Source organism: Salvelinus alpinus, chromosome 29, assembly GCF_045679555.1.
Source record: "Salvelinus alpinus chromosome 29, SLU_Salpinus.1, whole genome shotgun sequence".
Classification (NCBI taxonomy): Eukaryota; Metazoa; Chordata; class Actinopteri; order Salmoniformes; family Salmonidae; genus Salvelinus; species Salvelinus alpinus.
This window is the reverse complement of record NC_092114.1, coordinates 37,164,536-37,191,395: the sequence shown is the minus strand read 5'-3', so window position 1 is coordinate 37,191,395 and position 26,860 is coordinate 37,164,536. Positions and strand designations below refer to the sequence as shown.

The window sequence follows — 26,860 nt, the reverse complement described above, 5'->3', positions numbered from 1 at the left end:
CTTTGTAATGAGTTCACCTGTGGAACAGAACGTATCAGTTCAGCGTGGTTCTCTTTCTCTCATTATCGCGTCTCCCACATGCTCTGTAATTTGTTGGATTTTATAGTTATTTTATGTAATGCACCTATTGTTCGTTTTACACGTACAATTCAATGTTTGTTAAGGAGCCATTGTTATATCATGTATATTGGTAAGTGGTGTGCTACCTATTTGTCAGGTGAAGGTAACTGCAAACCCAGTGATAACTATTTGACCTGCGTGTACTTGTGTGTGTTATGTGCTCTGCTGCAACTTCTTAACCACATGATTAATGGTGGTGGATTATTCAAATGAGAACTTTGAAAAGACAAGCACGCTATTCATGAAGTAGGCCAGAAGGCTAAAAAGAACACAGAGACTTGTATCTCCGACGCTCAGCGTAACCACAGCCGAACCGCCTCATGGGGCCCGGGATAATCTTTCATCTAAAACTCCCGTCTTTGAGTTTGATTTAATGTTTTATAGACGTTGAGTGATATCATGTCGTGAGCGAGTTTGAGCACAAATGATGTTTTTGACCCATATTCACTGAATGAATTGCCTCAATCATTTTTATCAATCACAGATGAAGGAAAATCATACTGTGGGTTCACTCTGAAAGTGTATACTGTATTTCATGTCAGGTGTGGTTTGGAATCAACATAATCAAGCATCAATATCCACAAAATATACAGCCTGCGGCTGTTAAACACTTGCGTTAAAACGTGACCGACATTGAGGTTGAATTTATCTGCAATTGATTGAATTGTGGCATGAGTGTGCAGGCTGGCATTGACCGTATCAAATTGTCTGCTAACTCATAAGATTAGCTACATAAACTAGGGAAGGGCAGTAAGCAGCTATGTTGCTCTATTACCTCTAAGCATCCTCACACGGGACACCAGTTCGATGTGAGAGATTCTCCAGGAGGATTTGCTACCATGCAACTGGGACTTTGAGAAGTTAACTGCTGGTGACATTACTCTGTACTACCCCAGATGATTAAAATGTACTTCATCCTTTGACCACTAAGAAGAGCACAAATATGTTCCTATCTGTTCTCCTGTCTTATTTTTTTGTGCTTTTATTGTGAAGGAAAGGTGATATTTTAGAGGGAAGTTCAGAGAGAGAACTCCTGCCGCTGGAGGGCATATAGTCTGGAGGTCGGTAGCGCTACCACGAGACTTGGGCGCAGAGCACAAATATAATTTTAAGACTATTGGATTTCATCGCCTGCCGGTTACTTAGTAGTGTCAGGGGAAATGACTCAAGGAACAGCTACAGTATTTTTATGTTGAAAATGTCAAGATATCATTAAAAGTTCCATAATCTCAAAGAGCCCGCTAACTGCGGTGTATTTTTCGTAATATGCCGACTCAGCTACTGCTCACAGTGAAAATCTGTGCAAAACCAGGATTTTTTTTTTTTTTAAGTAAATCATCGTCAGCTCAAGCTTCCCATAATAGTCTACAGAGCCATAGCTCTGAGAGCCTTGATTGGCTGGCCAGACAGACACGCTGCAAGAACATGCAGTACACAACACATGAACTGCATAGATACGTGAGTTACATTGAGGTCTGTTCCTCCATAGAAGGCCATGTCTTCTGTGTGAAAAGTGTACAGTATGTTGTCATAGTTGAGAATAGTGCTGAGAGTGTATGTTATGGAGGCGTGTGTTCCTGTGCAGAGGAGTGTGTCCTGTCTCTGCTCCGAGGATATCACCCCTGCATATTGCTCTGCTCTTATCTTACAGCTGTGCTATTGGCTGCAGGTTACACACATCATACATCTTTCAGAAGAGAACTCTCTGTTCTCTTCTCAAGTCTTGTGATGATAGGAGGCTTTACACGTGCAGACAGAGATGCTCCTGTAGAATGCTCAAAGTGCTTCCACTTCAAACACTACATCTATGATCTATGTGAATAATTGCTGGGAGTTCCACCTATGTTTATAGATACATAGAGAGAGGTCTTTATGGTTTTCAGTGGTGACGTGCACGGCATATGAACGAGGACACTCCAACAAAACAGGATTTAGAGCGAGAAAGTGAAGCTTGTATTCATCAGACACTGTATAACCGAGGCCAGGGGGTACTTGAGGTAACATTTTAGGCCATGCGTTGAAGAAATGTGGTGACGCAGTTGGGCAAAGTGTTTTGTAGTTGGTCAAGGTCTTTGTGATTGATGTAGTTTACAGATACTGTTGCAATGGGATTGGTATAGAAGGCGAATGTGTGACCAAGTTTAGTGGTTGATACAGGAGCCCTGTGACTGGAGGAGCTTAGCAACACACCTCTAAAATTCGTCAAGGACCACACAAGTGTTGTTACTGGTCCAACGGATCAACGTGATCAGTGGAGAACTGGGTTGTTGGTGAAACCCCTATGTACTGTAATTTGGAAATAGTGCAAGATGACTGGTCAAGCATACCACATGGTCAATGTAATAAATCTATATGATTGGTGCAGGGAGGCCATGGTGGTTTAGCTTTCCATACTTGCTATGCTAGTTATTTCAGGAAAGCCTACTGGTCAGTTCTGGGGAATATTATATTTATAGTATTATATTATAAATAAACCAGCCTCTTTATACTCCCCAGCTCTTAACTACATCACATTTTTCACACTGATTGAAAATATGATTTTAATCCACTTCCCCTCTTAATTCCAACCTGGTTTATATAAACATAACTCCTCCAGGGCTTGATTACAGGGTATTAACGGCATGTCAACCAGATTTTGGAGTGTGACCAATCGGACATCGCCTTTCCATTCGCTCTAGGGTTTTTCCTTGCACTGTACTGTTTGATGGGCTTCCGCCGGCTAGTATAGACTTTCTCTATTTTTGCGTTTCACGGCGGTATGTTGCTGGGTTATTCTTAGTGGTGGGTATTTTACTCCCACTACCACCCCCAACTCTGCTTTTCCATATACGTAGCAGGAGGGGAGTGAAATATTGATGGGATGGTGGGCGTTCCAGAATGGATCCTCAGGGCTTATTTTGCCCCATATTATAGTTGTGAGCCTCTCTCTCTCTCTCTCTCTCTCTCTCTCTCTCTCTCTCTCTCTCTCTCTCTCTCTCTCTCTCTCTCTCTCTCTCTCTCTCTCTCTCTCTCTCTCTCTCTCTCTCTCTCTCTCTCACTCACTCACTCACTCACTCACTCACTCACTCACTCACTCACTCACTCACTCACTCACTCACTCACACACACACACACACACACACACACACACACACACACACACACACACACACACACACACACACACACACACACACACACACACACACACACACACACACACACACACACACACACACACACACACACACACACACAGCTCTTGTTTATCTTTTACATTTTAAATGCAATTTGGGTGGTTAATGAAGGTGTATCAGCATGAGGTGGGGCACAGTTTAGATCTGTATTTTGTCAGGAAGAAATTGGACTACACTTTGATGTATGTTTTGTCCTCATATACTGTATCGCTAGGCATAATACAGTTCCTCAATGAAATTAAAAGGCAGATGGTCAAATTTAGGACACAACTAATAACAGCCCTAACAAGTGGATTTCAGGCTGCTAGTGGTTTAATGGGGGTTGATCCAAGGCTGTGACACATTATTTAATTATACCGTATGTGGTTGTTTCTTTGATCATAGAGTGGCTCCGTGTCTCGTTCTAACATCGGAAGATTCCTCTGATGCACGGCTCTGTTGCTGTGGAAAAACTCTATTCATCCAGATGAAAGTGGAACGCCCCTGCCCCTTCCCAACACACAGTCACATCCACCCACACACACCATTGCTGTGTGTACCAATGGCGTTCAACCATGTCTCTCTGCGTCTCCTTAGGTTCTCACAACAGACCTACACATAGACTTGTATCCATGTCAATAACCAACCCCCAACACCTCCAAACACGCACACCCACCATGACCCCCAGTGATCCCGTTGATGTGTTGAAGTTAATGGGGCCCTCTGAGAGGTCCCACCACCCCTGGGGTTGTATGTAATCACCTGTCAGTCAGGCTGAATGGAGAGGTCGATGTCTCTGCCCCAGCACTGTTGATTACAATTGATCTGCGTTTAAATTAGACACTTTGCGGCGGGGCAACAAGACCAATAATGGGAGGCAGGGGAGTAACACATGAACACCCGCTCCAAGACTCAATTTTTCTACCTACCTATTTTTTCTGGCTATTGCGTTTTGGTGGCATTGGGAAGCAGGTTTTGAAAATAAACACATTTTTCAATGCTCTGGGTAAAAGTATGATCAAAACATGGTAACATCAGGCCTGTAATGGATTTGTTTTATAGACATTTGGACATATCCTAAAAAGACCATTACACCTACAGAAGATCTTCTGTATGGGCATGTAAGGCCTGATATGCAAGAGAATTCCATTTGAAACCTCATTAACATCCTAAAATAATGGATGATACGAATGTGAGAAAAGGTTTTATTTCAAACGGCTGAGTTTTATCCAGGCACTGTGGTGTGTCTCTGTGCTGTCGAAAGCTGCTGGATAACAGAGAGTGGTAATTAGTCTTTTCCCTTGGGTTAAACTCAAGATGTCCTGCTGTAATGCACAGTAGGTTGTTCTCTGTGTGTGTGTGTGCGTGTGCATATGTGTGTGTTTGTGCATAGGTCTATTTTTGTGGTAGACAGATGGTTTAAGGTTCAAAACAAATTGACAAAACTCATTTGCCAGTGCCATCTTGCACAGACCTGAGTTGTAACTACCTCTTGTTTTCTCTGTGTGTTTCCAGGTGAAGGATGAGAGGAAAGTCCAGGAGTTGTTTGACCTGGCTGACTACGAACGCTCTGAGGAGCTGCGCAAGGCCAAGAGCCGCAGTAAGAAGAACCACAGCAGGTTCACCCTGCTCCGCTGCAAGCAGCCTGGGAATATAGTGAGTCCTTCTGCCCAGGGAGAGTGAAGGAGTCAGGCAGGGAGGCTCAGCAGGGCCTGGGGTGTGTAGGCCTCAGTGGGAAGTCCTTACTGCAGGTGTTGATTTTAGCTGAAAATGCATTTGAAGTTTTCTTTTGTTAAAATCTGAAACTTGAGGCAAGCTTATCGTCAGACATAGTTTGTGGTTTTCTATAAAGAGAGAGTATGAGTCAAAGTACAAGCTTATCATCAGACATAGTTTGTGGTTTTCTATAAAGAGGGAGTATGAGACAAAGTACAAGCTTATCATCAGACATAGTTTGTGGTTTTCTATAAAGAGAGAGTATGAGACAAAGTACAAGCTTATCGTCAGACATAGTTTGTGGTTTTCTATAAAGAGAGAGTATGAGACAAAGTACAAGCTTATCGTCAGACATAGTTTGTGGTTTTCTATAAAGAGAGAGTATGAGACAAAGTACAAGCTTATCGTCAGACATAGTTTGTGGTTTTGTATAGAGAGAGAGTATGAGACAAAGTACAAGCTTATCATCAGACATAGTTTGTGGTTTTCTATAAAGAGAGAGTATGAGACAAAGTACAAGCTTATCATCAGACATAGTTTGTGGTTTTCTATAAAGAGAGAGTATGAGACAAAGTACAAGCTTATCGTCAGATATAGTTTGCGGTTTTCATCAGACATAGTTTGTGGTTTTCTATAAAGAGAGAGTATGAGACATAAAGTACAAGCTTATCATCAGACATAGTTTGTGGTTTTCTATAAAGAGAGAGTATGAGACATAAAGTACAAGCTTATCATCAGACATAGTTTGTGGTTTTCTATAAAGAGAGAGTATGAGACATAAAGTACAAGCTTATCATCAGACATAGTTTGTGGTTTTCTATAAAGAGAGAGTATGAGACATAAAGTACAAGCTTATCATCAGACATAGTTTGTGGTTCTCTATAAAGAGAGAGTATGAGACAAAGTACAAGCTCAAATCAAAACAATCAAATGTACATGTTTCGTATACAACAGGTGTAGACTTACAGTGAAATACTTACTTACGAGTCCTTTTCCAACATTGCAGAGTTAAAGATAATGGAGTGGCTACGGATACTGAGTCTTTGTATCCCAATAGAGATAAATAGTAATGGCGTCTTTTTCTAGGCACTAATTCCGCCATGGTTCATTGTACAAAGCCTATGGGAAAATGAATGCCGTTTTTGGATAAACGCCGAAAATAAGGTCTGTGGTAAACACAGGCTTAGGAGATCTTGAAGCATTTATGCAATTAACAAAAGCACTTAAAGGCTTCATAATTCATAGAGGTCATGTTAACTGACTGATATTATCTCATAGAACAAAATGTATAAGATCTCCTAAGCCTGTGTTAACCTCAGACCTTGTTTCCTGCTGTGCCCACTCCGCTACCTACGTAGCTGCTGTGCTGACTGCTTTGCTGCTGGTCCCCTTCCTTGATCGCCTTTGTCTGGTCAATGGTGTAGCCTACAAACTTCATTGTACACAAAACTGTTCGAACCATTGCATTCCATGCATCAGTAAGCGTAAGCAGGATTTCATGTTCTTTTTTCAGGAGGGTAGTAGGCTACATTTACATTTACATTTAAGTCATTTAGCAGACGCTCTTATCCAGAGCGACTTACAAGTTGGTGCATTCACCTTATGATATCCAGTGGAACAACCACTTTACAATAGTGCATCTAACTCTTTTAAGGGGGGGGGGGGGGTTAGAAGGATTACTTTATCCTATCCTAGGTATTCCTTAAAGAGGTGGGGTTTCAGGTGTTTCCGGAAGGTGGTGATTGACTCCGCTGACCTGGCGTCGTGGGGGAGTTTGTTCCACCATTGGGGTGCCAGAGCAGCGAACAGTTTTGACTGGGCTGAGCGGGAGCTGTACTTCCTCAGAGGTAGGGAGGCGAGCAGGCCAGAGGTGGATGAACGCAGTGCCCTTGTTTGGGTGTAGGGCCTGATCAGAGCCTGAAGGTACGGAGGTGCCGTTCCCCTCACAGCTCCGTAGGCAAGCACCATGGTCTTGTAGCGGATGCGAGCTTCAACTGGAAGCCAGTGGAGAGAGCGGAGGAGCGGGGTGACGTGAGAGAACTTGGGAAGGTTGAACACCAGACGGGCTGCGGCGTTCTGGATGAGTTGTAGGGGTTTAATGGCACAGGCAGGGAGCCCAGCCAACAGCGAGTTGCAGTAATCCAGACGGGAGATGACAAGTGCCTGGATTAGGACCTGCGCCGCTTCCTGTGTGAGGCAGGGTCGTACTCTGCGAATGTTGTAGAGCATGAACCTACAGGAACGGGTCACCGCCTTGATGTTAGTTGAGAACGACAGGGTGTTGTCCAGGATCACGCCAAAGTTCTTAGCACTCTGGGAGGAGGACACAATGGAGTTGTCAACTGTGATGGCGAGATCATGGAACGGGCAGTCCTTCCCCGGGAGGAAGAGCAGCTCCGTCTTGCCGAGGTTCAGCTTGAGGTGGTGATCCGTCATCCACACTGATATGTCTGCCAGACATGCAGAGATGCGATTCGCCACCTGGTTATCAGAAGGGGGAAAGGAGAAGATTAATTGTGTGTCGTCTGCATAGCAATGATAGGAGAGACCATGTGAGGATATGACAGAGCCAAGTGACTTGGTGTATAGCGAGAATAGGAGAGGGCCTAGAACAGAGCCCTAGGGGACACCAGTGGTGAGAGCACGTGGTGCGGAGACAGATTCTCGCCACGCCACCTGGTAGGAGCGACCTGTCAGGTAGGACACAATCCAAGCGTGGGCCGCGCCGGAGATGCCCAACTCGGAGAGGGTGGAGAGGAGGATCTGATGGTTCACAGTATCAAAGGCAGCCGATAGGTCTAGAAGGATGAGAGCAGAGGAGAGAGAGTTAGCTTTAGCAGTGCGGAGCGCCTCCGTGACACAGAGAAGAGCAGTCTCAGTTGAATGACTAGTCTTGAAACCTGTACATCAAATCAAATCAAATTTTATTGGTCACATACACATGGTTAGCAGATGTTAATGCGAGTGTAGCAAAATGCTTGTGCTTCTGGTTCCGACAGTGCAGTAATATCTAACAAGTGATCTAACAATTCCCCAACAACTATCTAATACACACAAATCTAAAGGGGGGAATGAGAATATGTACATATAAATATATGGATGAGCGATGGCCGATCGGCATAGGCAAGGTGCAATAGATTGTATAAAATACAGTATATACACATATGATATGAGTAATGTAAGATATGCAAACATTATTAAAGTGGCATTATTTAAAGTGGCGTTGTTTATAGTGACTAGTGATCAATTTGTTAAAGTGCCCAGTGATTGGGTCTCCATGTAGGCAGCAGCCTCTCTGAGTTAGTGATTGCTGTTTAGCAGTTTGATGGCCTTGAGATAGAAGCTTTTCTTCAGTCTCTCCGTCCCAGCTTTGATGCACCTGTACTGACCTTGCCTTCTGGATGATAGGCAGTGGCTCGGGTGGTTGTTGTCTTTGATTATCTTTTTTGCCTTCCTGTGACATCGGGTGCTATAAGTGTCATGGAGGTCAGGTAGTTTGCCCCCGGTGATGCGTTGTGCAGACCGCACCACCCTCTGGACAGCCTTGCGGTTGAGGGTGGAGCAGTTGCCGTACCAGGCTGTAATACAGCCCGACAGGATGCTCTCGATTGTGGATCTGTAGAAGTTTGTCAGGGTTTTGGGTGACAAGCCAAATTTCTTCAACCTCCTGAGTTTGAAGAGTCGCTGTTGCGCCTTCTTCACCACACTGTCTGTGTGGGAGGACCATTTCAGTTTGTCGTTGACGTGTACGCCGAGGAACTTAAAATGTTCCACTTTCTCCACTGCTGTCCCTTCGATGTGGATAGGGGTTGCTCCCTCTGCTGTTTCCTGAAGTCCACGATCATCTCCTTTGTTTTGTTGGCGTTGAGTGAGAGGTTGTTTTCCTGACACCACACTCCGAGTGCCCTCACCTCCTCCCTGTAGGCTGTCTCGTCGTTGTTGGTAATCAAGCCCACTACTGTTGTGTCGTCTGCAAACTTGATGATTGAGTTGGTGGCGTGCATGGCCACGCAGTCATGGGTGAACAGGGAGTACAGGAGGGGGCTGAGCACGCACCCTTGTGGGGTCCCAGTGTTGAAGGTCAGCGAAGTGGAGATGTTGTTTCCTACCTTCACCACCTGGGGGCGGCCCGTCAGAAAGTCCAGGACCCAATTGCACAGGGCGGGGTTGAGACCCAGGGCCTCCAGCTTGATGATGAGCTTGGAGGGTACTATGGTGTTGACTGCTGAGCTGTAGACAATGAACAGCCTTCTTACATAGGTATTCCTCTTGTCCAGATGGGATAGGGCAGTGTGATGGCGATTGCATCGTCTGTAAACCTGTTAGGGCGGTATGCAAACTGAAGTGGGTCTAAGGTGGCCAGTAAGGTGGGGGTGATATGATCCTTGACTAGTCTCTCAAAGCACTTCATGATGACAGAAGTGAGTGCTACGGGGCGGTAGTCATTTAGTTCAGTTATCTTTGCCTTCTTGGGTACAGGAACAATGGTGGCCATCTTGAAGCATGTGGGGACAGCAGACTGGGATAGGAAGCGATTGAATATGTCCGTAAACACACCAGCCACCTGGTCTGCGCATGCTCTGAGGACGCGGCTAGGGATGCCATCTGGGCCAGCAGCCTTGTGAGGGTTAACATGTTTAAATGTTTTACTCACATCGGCCACAGAGAAGGAGAGTGGGGGGGGGGGGGCGCAGTTCTTGTTATCAGGCCGCGACGGTGGCACTGTATTATCCTCAAAGCGTGCAAAGAAGGTGTTTAGTTTGTCTGGAAGCGTGACGTCGGTGTCCGTGACGTGGCTGGTTTTCTTCTTGTAGTCCATGATTTCTTGTAGACCCTGCCACTATTTATATGTTTTACACATAATACATTATCGACATATACAAACTTTGTTGTCAGTATTGCAAACATAAGCATGACACAAACATAAACCTTAACAAAGAGGTTTCCAGATGGGGCGGGTGTGGGCAGGGAGAGTCAAAATAACAAGTCAAAATAACATGGCTATATACAAGGAGTACCAGTACCAAGTCGATGTGCAGGGGTACGATGTAATTGAGGTAGCTATGTACATGTAGGTAGGGGTAAAGTGACTAGGCAACAGAATAATAGACAGTAGCAGCAGCGTACACTCAGTTGGCAGTTTATTAGGTACATCAGCCCGTTAACCAAAATGGAGTCACGTGCACCGGTTCCACTATCTCAGAACTGGCTGGCCTCCTAGGCTTTTCATGTACGACAGTGTCTAGGGTTTACCGAGAGTGGTGCAACAAACAAAAAACAGCTTGTTGATGAGAAGTCGAAGGAGAATGGCAATAATTGTGCAAGCTAACAGGAGGACCACAAACAGGCAAATAATGGCGCAGTAGGGTGCAGAACGGCATCTCGGAACGCACAACTCGTCTGTCCTTGTCACGGATGGGCTATTGCCGCAGACGACCACATCGGGTTCCACTCCTATCAGTATCATGACACAAGGCGAGATCCACATGCAGACACAGGAGGCAGATGGTTGGAGTCTTACAATATTTATTAATCCAAAAGGGTAAGGCAAGAGAATGGTCGTGGACAGGCAAAAGGGTCAAAACCAGTTTGGAGTCCAAAGGGTACCGAAGGGCAGGCAGAATCAAGGTCAGGGGATGCAGGATGATCAGGCAGGCAGGAAAGTAGTCCAGAGTCAGGCAGGGTTCAAAACCGGGAAGACTATCAAAAAGAGAATAGCAAAAGGAGAATGGGAAAAACACGCGGGTTGACTTGACTACCACACAAGGTGAACTGGCACAGAGAGACAGGAAATACATGGATAAATACACTGGGGAAAATAAGTGACACCTGGAGGGGGTGGAGACAATCACAGTAACAGGTGAAACAGATCAGGGCGTGACAGTACCGCCACCTGGCGTTCTACCTGGGCGCATAACTGGCTGACCAGGGTGTCGGCAGTGGAAATCGGCGATGAGGACCGGGTCCAAGATGGCTTTAGCAGGGACCCAGCACCTCTCCTCCGAGCCATAACCCTCCCAGTCAACCAGGTACTGGAAACCCCTGCCCCACGGTCGAACCTTCAGGAGGCATCTCACCGTATATGCTGGCTGGCCACCTATAACCCGGGGGGAGGGATGGGCCTGGAGACAGAAGACAAAGGACAGTGAGACATAGGCTTAATCCTAGACACATGGAAGGTAGGGGTAAATACAGTATAATTAAATACGGGGTAACACAAGATGGACAGCAGTGGAACTCAGGACTCTGGAGATGGGAAAAGGACCAATGAACCGGGGAGACAGCTTGCGGGACTCTACCCGAAGGGGCAGATCCCGAGTGGAAAGCCATACCCTCTGCCCAATGCGGTAGCGGGGAGCTGGGGTCCAGCGAAGGTCCGCTTTTCGACGATATCTGGAGTTGGTCTTGAGAATAGCCGCCCTGGGAAGAGTGTTCCGGGCATACTCCACCCAGACCAGTTGACGGCTCCAGGTAGTGGGGTTGATTGAGACCAGGCACCTTAACTTCTTATGGCTGCAATCCCGGTAACAGGATGATATGACAACAGCCAGTGAAAGTGCAGGGCGCAAAATTCAAAACAACAGAAATCTCATAATTAAAATTCCTCAGACATACATGTGTCTTATACCATTTTAAAGGTAATCTTGTTGTTAATCCCACCAAAGTGTCCGATTTCAAATATGCTTTTCAGCGAAAGCACTACAAACGATTATGTTAGGTCACACCAAACCACAATAAGCATAGCCATTCTTCCAGCGAAAGATAGCAGTCACAAAAAGCACAAATAGAGATAAAATGAATCACTAACCTTTGATGATCTTAATCAGATGACACTCATAGGACTTCATGTTCCACATTACATGTATGTTTTGTTTGATAAAGTTCATATTTATATAAAAAAATCTGAGTTTACATTGGCGCGTTACATTCACTAGTTCCAAAAACATCCAGTGATTTTGTATAACCACATCGTTTCAACAGAAATACTCATCATAAATGTAGATGATAATACAAGTTATACACATGGAATTATAGATATACCTCTCCTTAAGGCTGCAAGGCAAAGTGTTGAGTAGCCAGTGAAATCGTGCCCATTTCAAACGGCCTCCTACTCAAATCTTGCTCGTACAATATGAATAGTATTATTCTTTTTGGATAGAAAACACTTTCTAGTTTCTAAAAGAGTTGGAATTATTTCTCTGAGTGAAACAGAAGTCCTTCTGCAGCACTTTTCCTGACCAGGAAGTGAAATGTCAGAAATCGATGCTCTTTTCAACTTGATGCCTATACATGGTCTTGACACTTAGGAGTCTGCTGACACTCTATACGCCTTCCTATTGGTGTAAAGAGGATGTCAGAGAAGAAATTTTTGTGCTCATCTTGTCCTGTGGTGGAAAAAAAACTATTTCTTTGACGTGAGCGTCCACTTCCGGTACTCTGAAGGAAGTGGGATTGACTTCTGTTTTGCCTTCGTAACGAACGGCTAACATCTCCGGCTCGAATTTTTTTTGATACATGTGACCATATCATCGTAATGTATGTTTTTTCAATATAGTTTAATCAGATTATTGAAACTTTATTCGGGAGTTTTGCCGTGTTCCGTCCTCTGACTGTGTTTACGTTGGAGAAATGTATGCCACTCGGCTCGTGCCAATGCTAATTGAAGAGGGAAATTTGCCATTCTGAATCGAAACAACGACTCATCTGGACAGAGGACACCTTCTTCAACCTTCTGATGAAAGATCAGCCAAAGTAAGACTCATTTTATGATGTTATTTCATATATCTGTCGTGCATGTGAACGGGTCGTGGGCGCCCAAATGTGTCTCTCTATTGTGGCTACGCTAATGTAGCGATACATTTTGTTTTCGCTGTAAAACATTTTATAAATCGGAAATATTGTTTGGAATCACAAGTTGCCTATCTTTCAATTGCTGCAAACTATATATTTTTCGGAAATGTTTTATGATGAGTAATTAGCTATTTGACGTTGGTGTCTGTAAATATTATGGCTGCTTTCGGTGCACTTTCTGAGTGTAGCTGAAATGTAAAATATGATTTATACCTGAAATATGCAAATTTTTTGAAAAAAAATATGCTATACAATAAATATGTTATCAGACTGTCATCTGATGAATTTGTTTCTTGGTTAGTGGCTATTTATATCTTTATTTGGTCGAATTTGTGATAGCACCTGATGGAGTAAGAAACTGATGGAGTTAGAAAAGTGGTGTCATTTGCTAACGTGGTTAGCTAATAGATTTACATATTTTGTCTTCCCTGTAAAACATTTTAAAAATCGGACATGTTGGTTTGATTCACAAGAAGTTTATCTTTCATCTGGTGTCTTGGACTTGTTAATGTGTGAAAGTTAAATATTTTTTTAAAATAGCTTTTGAATTTCGCGCCCTGCACTTGAGCTGGATGTTGTCATAAGTGTACCGGTGTCGGGCTGCACCCCAAACAGGTTAATGCAACCGCTGTGTCAGATTTCAAAAAACCTTTACGGAAAAAGCAAACCATGCAATAATCTGAGACGGAGCTCAGAACAATAGTCAAATTAGCCGCCATGTTGGAGTCAACAGAAACCAGAAATTACATGATAAATATTCCCTTACCTTTGATGATCTTCATCAGAATGCACTCCCAGGAATCCCAGGTCCACAATAAATGCTTGATTTGTTCGATAATGTCCGTTATTTATGTCCAATTAGCTACTTTGGTTAGCGCATTTGGTAAACAATTCCAAAGTCACGAAGCGCGTTCACTAAAACCTGACGAAATGTCCAAAAGTTCCGTAACAGTCAGTAGAAACATGTCAAACGATGTATTGAATCAATCTTTAGAATGTTGTTCAAATAAATGTTGAATAACGTTCCAACCGGAGAATTACATTGCCTTCAGATGAGCGATGGAACGGAGCTGCCTCTCATGTGAACGCGCGTGGTCAAATAATGTTCACCTCATGGCAGTGGTGACTAATTCTCCTCTCATTCGGCTCCCCTTCACAGTAGAGTCATCAGACAAAGTTCTGCAGACTGTTGACATCTAGTGGAAGCCGTAGGAAGTGAATGCTCATTCATATCTCGCTGTGATTTCAATGGGATCTTGGTTGAAACTCAACCAGCCTCAGAATTTCCACTTCCTGTTTGGATTTTTTCTCAGGTTTTTGCCTGCCATATGAGTTCTGTTATACTCACAGACATAATTCAAACAGTTTTAGAAACTTCAGTGTGTTTTCTATCCAATACTAATAATAATATGCATATATTAGTAACTGGGACTGAGGAGCAGGCCGTTTACTCTTGGCACCTTTCATCCAAGCTACTCAATACTGCCCCTGCAGCCATAAGAAGTTAAGGTGGTCTCCAGGTCTTGGTTGGCTCGCTTCGACTGACCGTTAGTTTAGGTATGGAATCCGGATGACAGGCTGGCCGATGGCCCAATAAGGGTGCAGAATGCCTTCCAGAACTGAGACGAGAACTGAGGACCCTGATCGGAGACCATGTCTACCGGGAGTCCATGGATCTGGAAGACATGCTGCACCATAAGCTGGGCCATCTCCTTGGCAGAAGGTAGTTTGGGGAGAGGGATGAAATGGGCAGCCTTGGAGAACCGGGCAACGTTTCCATTTTTTGAGCACACACAGTGCATGCGGTGACGAAGGCAGAGACGTCAGGGACCACCAGAAACGTTGTCGAAGGAAGGCTAGTGTACGACGGGACCCTGGATGACAGGTCAGCCTGGAGGAATGAGCCCATTCCAGGATCCGGGACCGGACTGGGTTAGGGATAAACAGACGGTTAGCCGGGCCCCCTTCAGGTCTAGGCTGGGAGTGTTGCGCCTCGCGAATCAGGTTCTCAATACCCCAAATCACGGTGGCAGCAAGGCATGAGATAGGGAGAATGGTTTGGAAGTCGATGGTGTGGCAGAGGAACTGTATAGGCAGGAGAGAGCATCAGGCTTCACATTTTTAGACCCTGGACAGTAGGAAATGGTCAAGTTTAATCTGGTAAACAGGAGGGCCCACTGAACGGAGATATTCCACATTTTTATGGTCGGTCCAGACCAGGAAGGCTGTTCTGCTCCTTCCAGCCAGTCCCTCCACTCCTCCAACGACATCCTCACCACCAGGAGTTCTCGGTTGCCAACATCGTAGTTCCTCTCAGCAGGACTGAGACGATGGAACAGGAAAGCACAGGGATCAAATCAAATCAAATGTATTTATAAAGCCCTTCTTACATCAGCTGATGTCACAAAGTGCTGTACAGAAACCCAGCCTAAAACCCCAAACAGTAAGCAATGCAAGTGTAGAAGCACAGTGGCCAGGAAAAACTCCCTAGAAAGGCCAGAACCTAGGAAGAAACCTAGAGAGGAACCAGGCTATGAGGAGTGGCCAGTCCTCTTCTGGCTGTGCCGGGTGGAGATTATAACAGAACATGGCCAAGATGTTCATAGATGACCAGCAGGGTCAAATAATAATAATCACAGTGGTTGTCGAGGTTGCAACAGGTCAGCACCTTAGGAGTAAATGTCAGTTGGCGTTTCATAGCCGATCATTGAGAGTATCTCTACCACTCCTGCTGTCTCTAGAGAGTTGAAAACAGCAGGTCTGGGACAGGTAGCACGTCCGGTGAACAGGTCAGGGTTCCATATCCGCAGGCAGAACAGTTGAAACTGGAGCAGCAGCACGGCCAGGTGGACTGGGTACAGCAAGGAGTCATCAGGCCAGGTAGTCCTGAGGCATGGTCCTAGGGCTCATCTCCTCTGAGAGAGAGAAAGAAAGAAAGAGAGAAAGAGAGAGAGAATTAGAGGCAGCATACTTAAATTCACACAGGACACCGGATAAGAAAGGAGAAATACTCCAGATATAACAGGCTGACCCTAGCCCCCCGACACATAAACTACTGCAGCATAAATACTGGAGGCTGAGACAGGAGGGGTCGGGAGACACTGTGGCCCTATCCGACGATACCCCCGGACATGGCCAAACAGGCAGGATATAACCCCACCCACTTTGCCAAATCACAGCCCCCACACCACTAGAGGGATATCTTCAATCACCAACTTACCATCCTCAGACAAGGCCAAGTATAAGCCCACAAAGATCTCCGCCACAGCACAACCCAAGGGGATGAAGCTTCTGGTCCTGGGCAGATCGCTGGGACAGTATGGCCCCCACTCCAACATCTGAAGCATCCACTTTCAACACAAATTGACGCAAGGGGTCCGGATGGATGAGGATGGGTGCTGTTGTGAACCGATGCTTCAGGTCCACAAATGCTTTGTCGACAGCTGGAGACCATTTGAACGGTACCTTGGGGGAGGTGAGTGCTGAGAGGTGGGCCGCCAGGGTGCTGTAATCCCAAATGAAATGTCGGTAAAAGTTTGCAAAACCAAGAAACCGTTGCAGCTGCACCCTGGATGTTGGTTGAGGCCAATCCACCACTGCTTTCACCTTTCCAGGATCCATCTGAACATTGCCCTCAGCCATGACATATCCCAGAAAGGTGATAGAAGAGCGGTGGAACTCACACTTCTCGGCTTTCACAAACAGTTCTCCAGGAGGCGCTGAAGGACCTGTCTGACATGGAGTACATGTTCTTGGGCAGATCGGGGAAAAAACTGGATGTCGTCCAGGTAGACGAACACAAACCGGTTTAGCATGTCCCGAAGCACATCATTGACCAAAGCCTGGAAGACAGTGGGGGTGTTTGTGAGTCCAAATGGCATGACTTGGTACTCATATTGTCCACTGGCTGTGGTGAAGGCTGTCTTCCATTCATCCCCCTCCCGTATCCGAACCAGGTGGTAGGCATTCCAAAGGTCCAACTTGGAAAACATGGTAGCCACCTGCAGAGATTCAAATGCCGAGGAGAGGTAGGGGATAACGATTTTTGACAGTGATATCGTTAACCTCACTAGGGTACGTGGGAGGCTAGCGTCCCACCTGGCCAACATCCAGTGAAATTGCAGAGCCCCAAATTCAAAAACATAAATACTCAAAGATTCATAAAACATACAAGTGTTATACATGGGTTTAAAGATGAACTTCTTGTTAATCCAACCACGGTCTTAGATTTCAAAAAGGCTTTACGGCGAAAGCATACCATGCGATTATCTGAGAACAGCGCCCAGCAGACACATCATTACAAACAGTAACCAGCCAAGTGGAGGAGTTACACAAGTCAGAAATAGTGATAAAATTAATCACTTACCTTTGATGATCTTCATATGGTTGCACTCACAAGACTCCCATTTACTCAATAAATGTTTGTTTTGTTCGATAAAGTCCATGTTTATATCTAAAAACCTAAGTTTTGTTTGCCCGTTTTGTTCAGTAATCCACAGGCTCAAACGCAGTCACAACAGGCAGACGAAAAATCAAAATAGTATCCGTAAAGTTCGTAGAAACATGTCAAACGATCTTTATAATCAATCCTCAGGTTGTTTTCAGTCATAATAATCAATAATATTTCAACCGGACAATAACGTCATCAATATAAAAGGTAAACAAGAAAGGCGCACTCTCGGTTGCGCGCATGAAAAAGCTCTGCGACACTGTAGTGTCCACTCATTCAGAGAGGTCTTACTCCCTCATTTTTCAGAATACAAGCCTGAAACAATTTCTAAAGACTGTTGACATCTAGTGGAAGCCATAGGAAGTGCATTTTGAGTCCTAAGTCAATGGATACTGTAATGGCATTCAATAGAAAACTACAAACATAAAAAAAATCCCACTTCCTGGATGGATTTTTCTCAGGTTTTCGCCTGCCAAATCAGTTCTGTTATACTCACAGACATTATTTTAACAGTTTTGGAAACTTTAGAGTGTTTTCTATCCAAATCTACCAATTATATGCAAATCCTAGCTTCTGGGCCTGAGTAGCAGGCAGTTTACTTTGGGCATGTTTTTCATCCGGAAGTGAAAATAGTGCCCCCTACCCTAGTGAAGTTAAGTCCCCGGTAGTCAATGCGTGGGCGCAGGGTCTTGTCCTTCTCCACAAAGAAAAACCCTGCATCGGCAGGAGATGCAGACGGAGGGACGGCCCCAGTGGCCAGAGACTCTTCTATGTACTCCTCCACAGCAATGGTCTCTGGTCGGGACAGAGATTACAACTGACCCCAAGGTGGTGTAGTGCCTGGGAGAAGATCAATGGCACAATAATAAGGACTGCGCAGGGGCAGGTGCCTTGCTGAACACTTCCAGGAGGTCATGGTATTTTGTGAAGATAACATGTCTTGCTAACCTCCTGAGGAAGACGACTAGGGGAAGGCTGTGCTGCTTGAAGGCAGTGGGAATGGCAAAATGGGCTCCAACCCAGGATGGAGCTTGTGGTCCAGTCAATCACAGGATTGTGCTTTTGGAGCCAGGAAAATCCAAAAACAACCGGAACATGGGGAGATGCAATGAGGAGGAACTGTATTGTCTCACTGTGGTTACCAGAAACCCGTAATTGAACGGACACAGTACTATGGGTGACTTCCCCTATAGAGCGGCTGTCCAGTGCCCTAGCATCCATGGGCACAGAGAGAGGCTGCGTGGGAATACCAAGCTCCCAGTATGACTCACCATAGTACTGGTACCCACTAGGGACAAGGGTTTCCTAATAGGGCAGGTAGCAATAAAATGTCCTGCCCCTCCACAGTACAGACAGCAGTTATTATTCATCCTCCGTGAGCACTCTCAAACTGATAGCATAGTTCTTCCCAACTGCATAAGCTCAGGAGTATCCAACTCAGCCGTCGTAGATTCACGAGAGAGCTCGGGTGACTTCAACTTCTCTCGGAAGAGCTGCCTTCGGAAACATCTGGTTTCCATAGTAGGTGAACGCGCCATATCGGGTGCACGAGACCAGACCTCCTCTCATTCTTGCATTCCCTTAGGCGTCCATCAATTTTAATGGTTAAGGCGATAAGAGAGTCGAGGTCCACCGGCAGTTCCCGAGCAACTAGCCCATCCTTTACCTCCTCAGATAATCCGTGCAGAAAAGTATCGAAAAGAGACTCCGGATTCCAGGCACTCTCGGCAGCCAACGTGCGAAAGTTTTGACGTAAGTCAAGCAGTTTGCTGGCCGCCTATCTCCCAGATACCGGAGACTCAATAACTTTTCTCACCTCTGCCATGAATTCCTGCAAATTACCGCAAATGGCAGATTGTTGTTCCCAAACTGCTGTAGCCCAGGAGAGCACCCTTCCCGACATTAGCGTAATTATACACGCTATCTTTGATCGGTCTGAAGAAAACGAAGATGGCTGTAACTCAAAAATAAGCGAGCACTGAGAAAGGAAACCACGGCAGGTACCAGGATTCCCCGAATATCACTCTGGAGGAGGTAAGCGGGGTTCACGGGGAGTCAGGATAGGCTGTACCAACTCACCACAGACAGGGACAAAAATCCTGGGTGATTGGGTTTTTTCCAGAGGTGGCAGACAGTCTGAGCTAACTCTCTGATTTGCTCCATAATAGCCTTTAACCCATGGTCGTGGCGTTCCGTCAAGGAACTGAGCCCTTCCAAAAGGCCCTGTAGCAACTCCTGATGTCTCCCAATGGTGGCTCCCTGCAAGGAGACAGTGTGGCGGAGCTGTTCCAAGTCTGTTGGGTCTGTCATGGCCAGTTCGTACTATCATGACAAGGCGAGACCCAGACCCAGATGCGTAAGCAGCATGAGTCCATGGCTTCATCCTGCCTGGTGTTAACGGTACAGGCTGGTGGCGGTGGTGTAGTGATGTGGGGAATGTTTTCCTGGCACACGTTATGTCCCTTGATACCACTTGAGCAACGTTTCCATGCCCTGAAGAATTCAGGCTGTTCTAGAGGCAAAAGGGGTCCGTCTGACCCGGCACTAGATGGATGTGCCTAATAAACTGACCAATGAGTGTATGTGGTAAGTGTGAGTGTGTGTGTGTGTGGCGTCAGTATGCATGTGTGCGCGTGTGTGTGTTGGGGTATCAGTGTAAGTATGTGTGAGTGTATGGGTAGAGTCCAGTGTGTGTGCAGAGTCAGTGCAAGAGAGTTAGTGCAAAAAATGTGTCTAGCTGATGGAATTTATTTATTTGTCTCCCTTGATGATGATATGGTTGTGTTGCCACATTAGATCGGACATTAATACACCCCCACCACAGACCGGGATTGGTGGATTTCTCCAGAAAGACATAATCCAGAGAATCCCATTACCTCTAAATCCCAAATCCTACAGAGATTCCACTCACAGTTGTCACTTCTGACCCACTGCAGTTCTTGTAGATCTTGGCACCAGCTTGTGGTTCATTTTGCGTCATTATTCACTGTCTTAGTGTGATATTCTAGGGGGAAGTGTGTGTTTGAGAGAAGATTGTAAGTATATACAAGGAGATGTAATTGGAGGGCAGATACTCAATTTACCTGTTTTTGTCGAGCTTTGCAGAGATTCTTCCTCCAGTTTACAGCTTAGACCGTGCTCTAGATAAGAACCATCTTTAACATAATTCTTTGTCAATGCATTTAATGAGGTGCAATCCCCTTTTCTTGGTGATTTAGGCAAAGCCGCCCCATTAAGCTTTCTGTGCCCCTCTCCATCTCTCACAAATTGGCTACCTTCCGACTCTCCCTCTAACCAATGCTTACCCCAATTTATTCCTTTCAAATCCATGATGGGAGTGTGCAAGTGCACACTTAAGAAGGAGGGGTGGAGTAGCCTAAACCTTCTCATCTTCTTTCAACCAATCAATTGATTCTTTCCTTTTGTTCTTCAGGTTCCCAATCTTGTGTTTTTGGCTGTTAGCCCCGAGGAGAAGGAGTCGTGGGTCAATGCCCTCAATACAGCCATCATCAAAGCCAAGAACCGCATCTTTGACGAGGTAGGTCAGTCACTCTTCTCCTCCCCCTCCCTGTCCCTATTTCGCTAGCTCTCACTTCTCCCCAGCTTTCTAGAGCTTTTCTTATTTTTCTCTCTCATTAGCGTGTCTCTCGTGCAACATTTATGAATGAAACCTCCAAATGCCCCCACAGCCAGCCCTAACAAAATGTAACCTTGCAGTTACTAAGCACACTGTAAAATTGGTGAATTTGGACAAAATCTATCAATACGGGAAACACGTAAATTCAATCTCCCCAGGCGTGAATGAGAGATCAAAGTGTTTATATCTCGCTGACTCATCCATCTCCATCGGGAACAGAGTCCTTGTTAATGCTCCGTCCCTGCCGACTCCCACATGTTTTCCCAGTGCCTCGCGATCAAACAGTGGCTCACTCCCCATCACACACTATGGGGTGAAAATCCATCTTCCGTAGCTAGAGATCATCAAGAAGTGAGAATGAACTCTGCAGCATGTCTGCCGCCCTGATTGTAAGAATCCTCTGTCAACGCCCTACAATGTACTCTACTCTAATGTACATCATGTTCTGTACATTACAATCCCATAACTCTCCCTCCACAAATATACATTTCTGTTATGCTGATTGTCAAAAAAAATCACTCTATCTCTTTCTGATTGTCTCCATAGGTTACAATTGAAGAGGACAGTGTCCTGGTGCACCCTACACGTGATCGTGCCAAGATTCCCCATGCACGGCGCTTGCCCACCCGGGGACATCTCATGGCTGTGGTGGGTGTTGCTACCTTGGCTAACATTGACAATTCAGTTCCAAGTCAATATTATATTTTTGGAAGGCAAACAAGGAATTATACTGTTTGTATTGTAAGGATTATCCTGGTCTGTTGCGTCGAATGCTAAACTCTCTTGTGCTCTCCCTAGGCATCCACCTCCTCAGACGGAATGTTGACCCTTGACCTTGTCCACGAGGAAGATGACTCCACCCCAGAAGATGAGGAAGAAAGCTTCTGGGAAAATAACTTCAGGGTTGACCTATACAAATGGACCACAGGTCGTCAGCGTTCTGGCACAGACGTCTCCAAACTCTGTGTCACCACAAAGGACCTAAAGGTACCCAAGACGAGCAGCCTGCCTCACGGGAGCGAGCTCTCCTGGGACCGGGCGCACCATCTTGAGGCTCAATCCCATACCCCTCCACCAGGGAAGAGGTTCAATGCCCAAGGTAGGAGCCGCTGCGCCTCCATGGACGAGGTCCTTTCCTTGCGGCCAGTCAGGGGTGACCTTCACCCTCGCCCCATAGGTGAACCTGTCCAGCTTGTCGGGCCACTGCAGAGTCTTATCGCCCAGAAAATGCAGAGGGCTCAGGAACTGCTGGAAGAAATGCGATTGGAGGAACTGCAACGTGCAAAAGGTTTAGACTCGCCCTATCTAAAGGGCATTGACTCACCCCGTTTGTACCATCTAAGAGGCTCTGAGTCTCCTCACTCCAGGCCCTCAGGTTCACCTCGCAGTAAGAGTAGTGACTCCCCTCGTTTGAGGGTGAAAGACTCGCCTCGTTTGAGGGGGAAAGACTCGCCTCGTACGAAGGGCAAGAAGTCCCGCTCAAAAGGTACAGACTCACCCCATTCAAAGAGGGCTGACTCTCCTAATTTGAGGGGTAACAACTCTCCCCGTCTCAGGGTTACTGACACGCCCTGTATGAAGGGTTTGGATTCTTCCAGTTTCAAGGAAACAGACTCGCCAAGTCTGAAGGGTTCTGACTCCCCACGTCTCAAGAACATTGGTTCACCCTTTTCAAAAAGTTTTGACTCATCAAGTCTGAAGGGTTCTGACTCGCCTCGCATCAAGGATACTATTCTGAGGGGTAAGGACTCGCCAAATATAATTGGTAAGAACTCCCCAAGTCTGAAGAGTATCGGCTCACCTTCTCTGAAAGGTGCTGACTCGCCCCGTGCTGACTCACTCCATAGTAAGAGTGCACACTCACTTCTCAGTGACTGTGATTTGGAGAGTAGACGGGCGGAGGCGGAGCGACTTCTGCAGGAGGCCGTCTCCTCCTGGCGCCAGGCTAAGAAGGTGCTGGACGAGGTGAAGGAGCTGCAGACGCAGTCACTAAACCGCCGCTCTGAAAAGAAGACAACAGACAGGCCCCCAACACCGCCACCGGACTATAGGCTGGAGGACGCATGCCTCTGTCGCCACCACAGCTGAAAAGCACGCTGGGTTGTCTCCAGCACTAGGGGCATGGAGTAAATACATTTTTGTCATGTTTTGTTGTCATTACATGCCAGTGTTGAAGTACAAAGCTTTTAGGCTTTATTGCTCCCTTTGCACTTTCCTATCTTGATCCTTGCATTCAGAAAGTATTCAGACCCCTTCACTTTTTCCACATTTTGTTACGTTACAGCCTTATTCTAAATGGATTAAATAAATGTGTTCCCTCATCAATCTACACATAATACCCCATAATGATAAATTGTTCAAATGTGCTTCCTGTTTCCATTGATCATCCTTGTTTCTACAACTTGATTGGTGTCCACCTGTGGTCAATTCAATTGATAGGACATGATTTGGAAAGGCACACACCTGTCTATATGAGGTCCCACAGTTGACAGTGCATGTCAGAGCAAAAACCAAGCCATGCGGTCAAAGGAGCAGAATTGTGTCGAGGCACAGATCTGGGGAAGGGTACCAAAACATGTCTGCAGCATTGAAGGTCCCCAAGAACACAGTGGCCTCCATCATTCTTAAATAGAAGTTTGGAACCACCAAGACTCTTCCTAGAGCTGGCCGCCCGGCCAAACTGAGCAATCGGAGGAGAAGGGCCTTGGTCAGGGAGGTGACCAAGAACACATAGGCATAGCTCCAGTTCCTCGGTGGAGATGGGAGAACCTTGCAGAAGAACAACCATCTCAGTAGCACCCCACCAATCAGGCCTTTATGGTAGAGTGTCCAGACGGAAGCCACTCCTCAGTAAAAGGCACATGACAGCCGCTTGGAGTTTACAAAAAGGCACCTAAAGGACTCTCAGACCCTGAGAAACAAGATTCTCTGGTCTGATGAAACCAAGATTGAACTCCTTGGCCCCAATGCCAAGCGTCACGTCTGGCACCGCTCATCACCTGGCCAACACCATCCATATGGTGAAGCATGGTGGTGGCAGCATCATGCTGGGGGGATGTTTTTTAGCGGCAGGGATTGGGAGACTAGTCGGGATCGAGGGAAAGATGAACGGAGCAAAGTACAGAGAGATCTTTGATGAAAACCTGCTCCAGAGCGCTCAGGAACTCAGACTGGGGCGAAGGTTCACCTTCCAACAGGACAATGACCCTAAGCACCCAGACAAGACAACGCAGGAATGGCTTCAGGACAAGACTCTGAATGTCCTTGAGTGGCCCAGCCAGAGCCCGGACTTGAACCCGATCTAACAAATATGTGGAGAGACCTGAAAATAGCTGTGCAGCGACGCTCCCTATCTAACCTGACAAAGCTTGAGAGGATCTGCAGAGAAGAATGGGAGAAACTTCCCAAGCTTGTCACGTCATACCAAAGAAGACTCAAGGCTGTAATCACTGCCGAAGGTGCTTCAACAAAGTACTGAATAAAGGGTCTGAATACTAAATGGGATATTTTCATTTTTTAAATTTTTTCCCAAAATATTCAAAACCTGTTTTTTGCTTTGTCATTATGGGGTATTGTGTGTAGATTGATGAGGAATAATTAAACAAAATCAATTTTAGAACAAGGTTGTAACGTAACAAAATGTGGAAAAAGTGAAGGGGTCTGAATAGTTTCTGAATGCAGTGTGCTGTATACTAGTCAAATCAAGCTGAGCAAGTAATGAAATAATAATTTCATTATCACTGCCATTTGCTTTCTGATTTGAATAGGTTGGATGGACCTTAAACCCATAATATATTTTCTGTGCACTCATTTTTGTTCCCTTTGTCAATGGCTCTGTGGTCCACTGTGAATGGAGGGATGGGCTTCTGGGTTGTAGGAGCAGACCATGGCTCAATCCTGGTTCGTGGAAGAGTGGGTGACTCAGACAGAGGCATAAACAGGGCTAAGATCAGAGTTGCCGTGCCTCGGTAACGCTGACACCACCAGGGAAAGTAATGCTGCTCGTGTATTTACATTTATTATCCGCCAGAGGTGGATTAGGTTTCATTGGAAAATGCTTTGTACTGTAAACATAAACATTAGATGCTTTTTTATAATGGACGAATGGAACGTGTTTTCGCGGAAATTCATATGTGGAGAAGCTGCCTGGGATTGCTCTCTTTCGGTTAGCTTCAGTTATTGACAACTTGCAGTCAAGTCCAATGACCTTCAAAACATTAAGAATTTCCCCAGTCTCTTGGTGTCAGAAACCAAGTATTGTAGTTGTTGGTCTTCTCAGAGACCGAATACAAAGGCGATTTTTCTCTTACTGTGAGCGTGTCAGATAATGAACTAGTTCCTCATCCCTTCTCTGTCCTAAACTGAGCAATAGTATTCCAGGGACAGACTCAAGATGTCTGTTTACATTATGCAATCAAACTGACTAATGTCACCAATTGGATTCCCAACACTTATAGCTGAAACTCACGGACCACAAGGCCACTTTGATTGCAAGGATATTAAGTAGCTAACTACTTCGCTCTATTAAATTTACTTTTATTATTCTGGTCATGTAACATGGTCTCCTGCTTGTACTCAGAATGCCTCTATTGTTTTGGTTAATTGAGGTTCTATGATCTACAAAAGCCTGCATGTGAGTGATTCGGTGGCAGAGAGCAAGAGAAAGTGCTCATTAACTCTGATCAGCTTCTGAGGAGAAACGCTATTATGGGATTATAATTGCAGGCGTCATGTTGAGTCTCTGTAGCGTTCGTTACGATTCGAATCAAGTGGGCAGATGATTTCAACAGTTCTTCTGTCTCTTCCAAAAGGTGCACAGGGTAATCTCACATTTCATAGGCTTTCATTAATCATTTCATGAGGATCAGTTATTTTATGAGAGAGGGGATAATGAAAGCTTCTGAAACATTTTCAGGGCACAGAGATGTTAAACTTGGAGATATGAAGATGGGTTGGTCACACTGCACTATTTCATACCAAACTAGGGTGGAAATCAATGTTCTCAGTATCATGTCCTTGTTTAGTCACATGGTTAGCATTTCCTGCCATGTCATTGGCTGACTGCCAAAACATGATTCATAGGTCACTGAGTTGAAATTAAAATGCACAGTGCATCTAGGACAGGACAAACATCACCCCATTACACCAGGCTCACCTTACATACGGTTAAAATCAGTCATATATGATTGCGGTTTATTGGTTTATTTGATTATGTGTATGTGTCCCTTCAGCAGCAATTATATGCCCTTGATGCACATGACAACATGCAATATAGTAGGCCTAATGTTGATAACGAAAGAGATATCCACCACCGCTTTGTAATCTGAGCTAAGCCATAGACCAGTGTATAGCAACTCTGCCAGAAAGAAGTGAAAAGGCATTAACATGTCTCAAGCAATCTGCATAAATAGATTGTATTAACAGCAATTGTGAAATGACTAATGTATGTATAAGTGAAATAAATTATTTACACTGAATTCCCTTTGTCTTTCATCACTTTTAACTATGGGTTTGAGTCCCTTCGGTGCAGAATTTCATTTTTATCATTTTACCCATTAGGACTGATTTAAGTATTCAAATTTAATAATACATTATTACGAACGTGACTCACGGCTCCATCTTTACTGCGGTTCAATTCATTTTACCCCCCATCCATTTTGTACTAGAGGAGTGTTACTGCATGTTCTTGCCAGTAGCCCTGTTTACGCAGAGGGATTAACAGTTTAAAGGTTGTATGGTAGAGCAGATGTGACGGTGGAAGAATCATATCACCTGATTCCTTTGTGTGTGTGTGGGGGGGGGGGGGGTAGATGAGTGTGGGTTGTGGGGGGAGTGGCTGCTCCGTGCTCCATTGTGACTCAATAACCTTGCAGCATCTGGCTATAGCTTGGCCACTGATTCAAATGGATTAATAATGACGCTCCAGTTATG

General features: G+C 45.4%; 1 protein-coding gene across 1 annotated transcript in view; it reads left to right on the top strand.

Annotated features, from left to right (window-relative positions):
• The window catches only part of plekho1a (pleckstrin homology domain containing, family O member 1a), a 29,291-nt gene extending 2,885 nt beyond the window's left edge, over nucleotides 1–26,406 (top strand). The window contains exons 3-6 of the mRNA XM_071374486.1: nucleotides 4,791–4,931; nucleotides 20,726–20,830; nucleotides 21,476–21,577; nucleotides 21,728–26,406. Coding sequence (XP_071230587.1) covers nucleotides 4,791–4,931; nucleotides 20,726–20,830; nucleotides 21,476–21,577; nucleotides 21,728–23,017 — 1,638 coding nt within the window. The 3' untranslated portion in view covers nucleotides 23,018–26,406. The remainder of the gene's footprint in view (nucleotides 1–4,790; nucleotides 4,932–20,725; nucleotides 20,831–21,475; nucleotides 21,578–21,727) is intronic.
• Nucleotides 26,407–26,860: the final 454 nt, after the last annotated feature.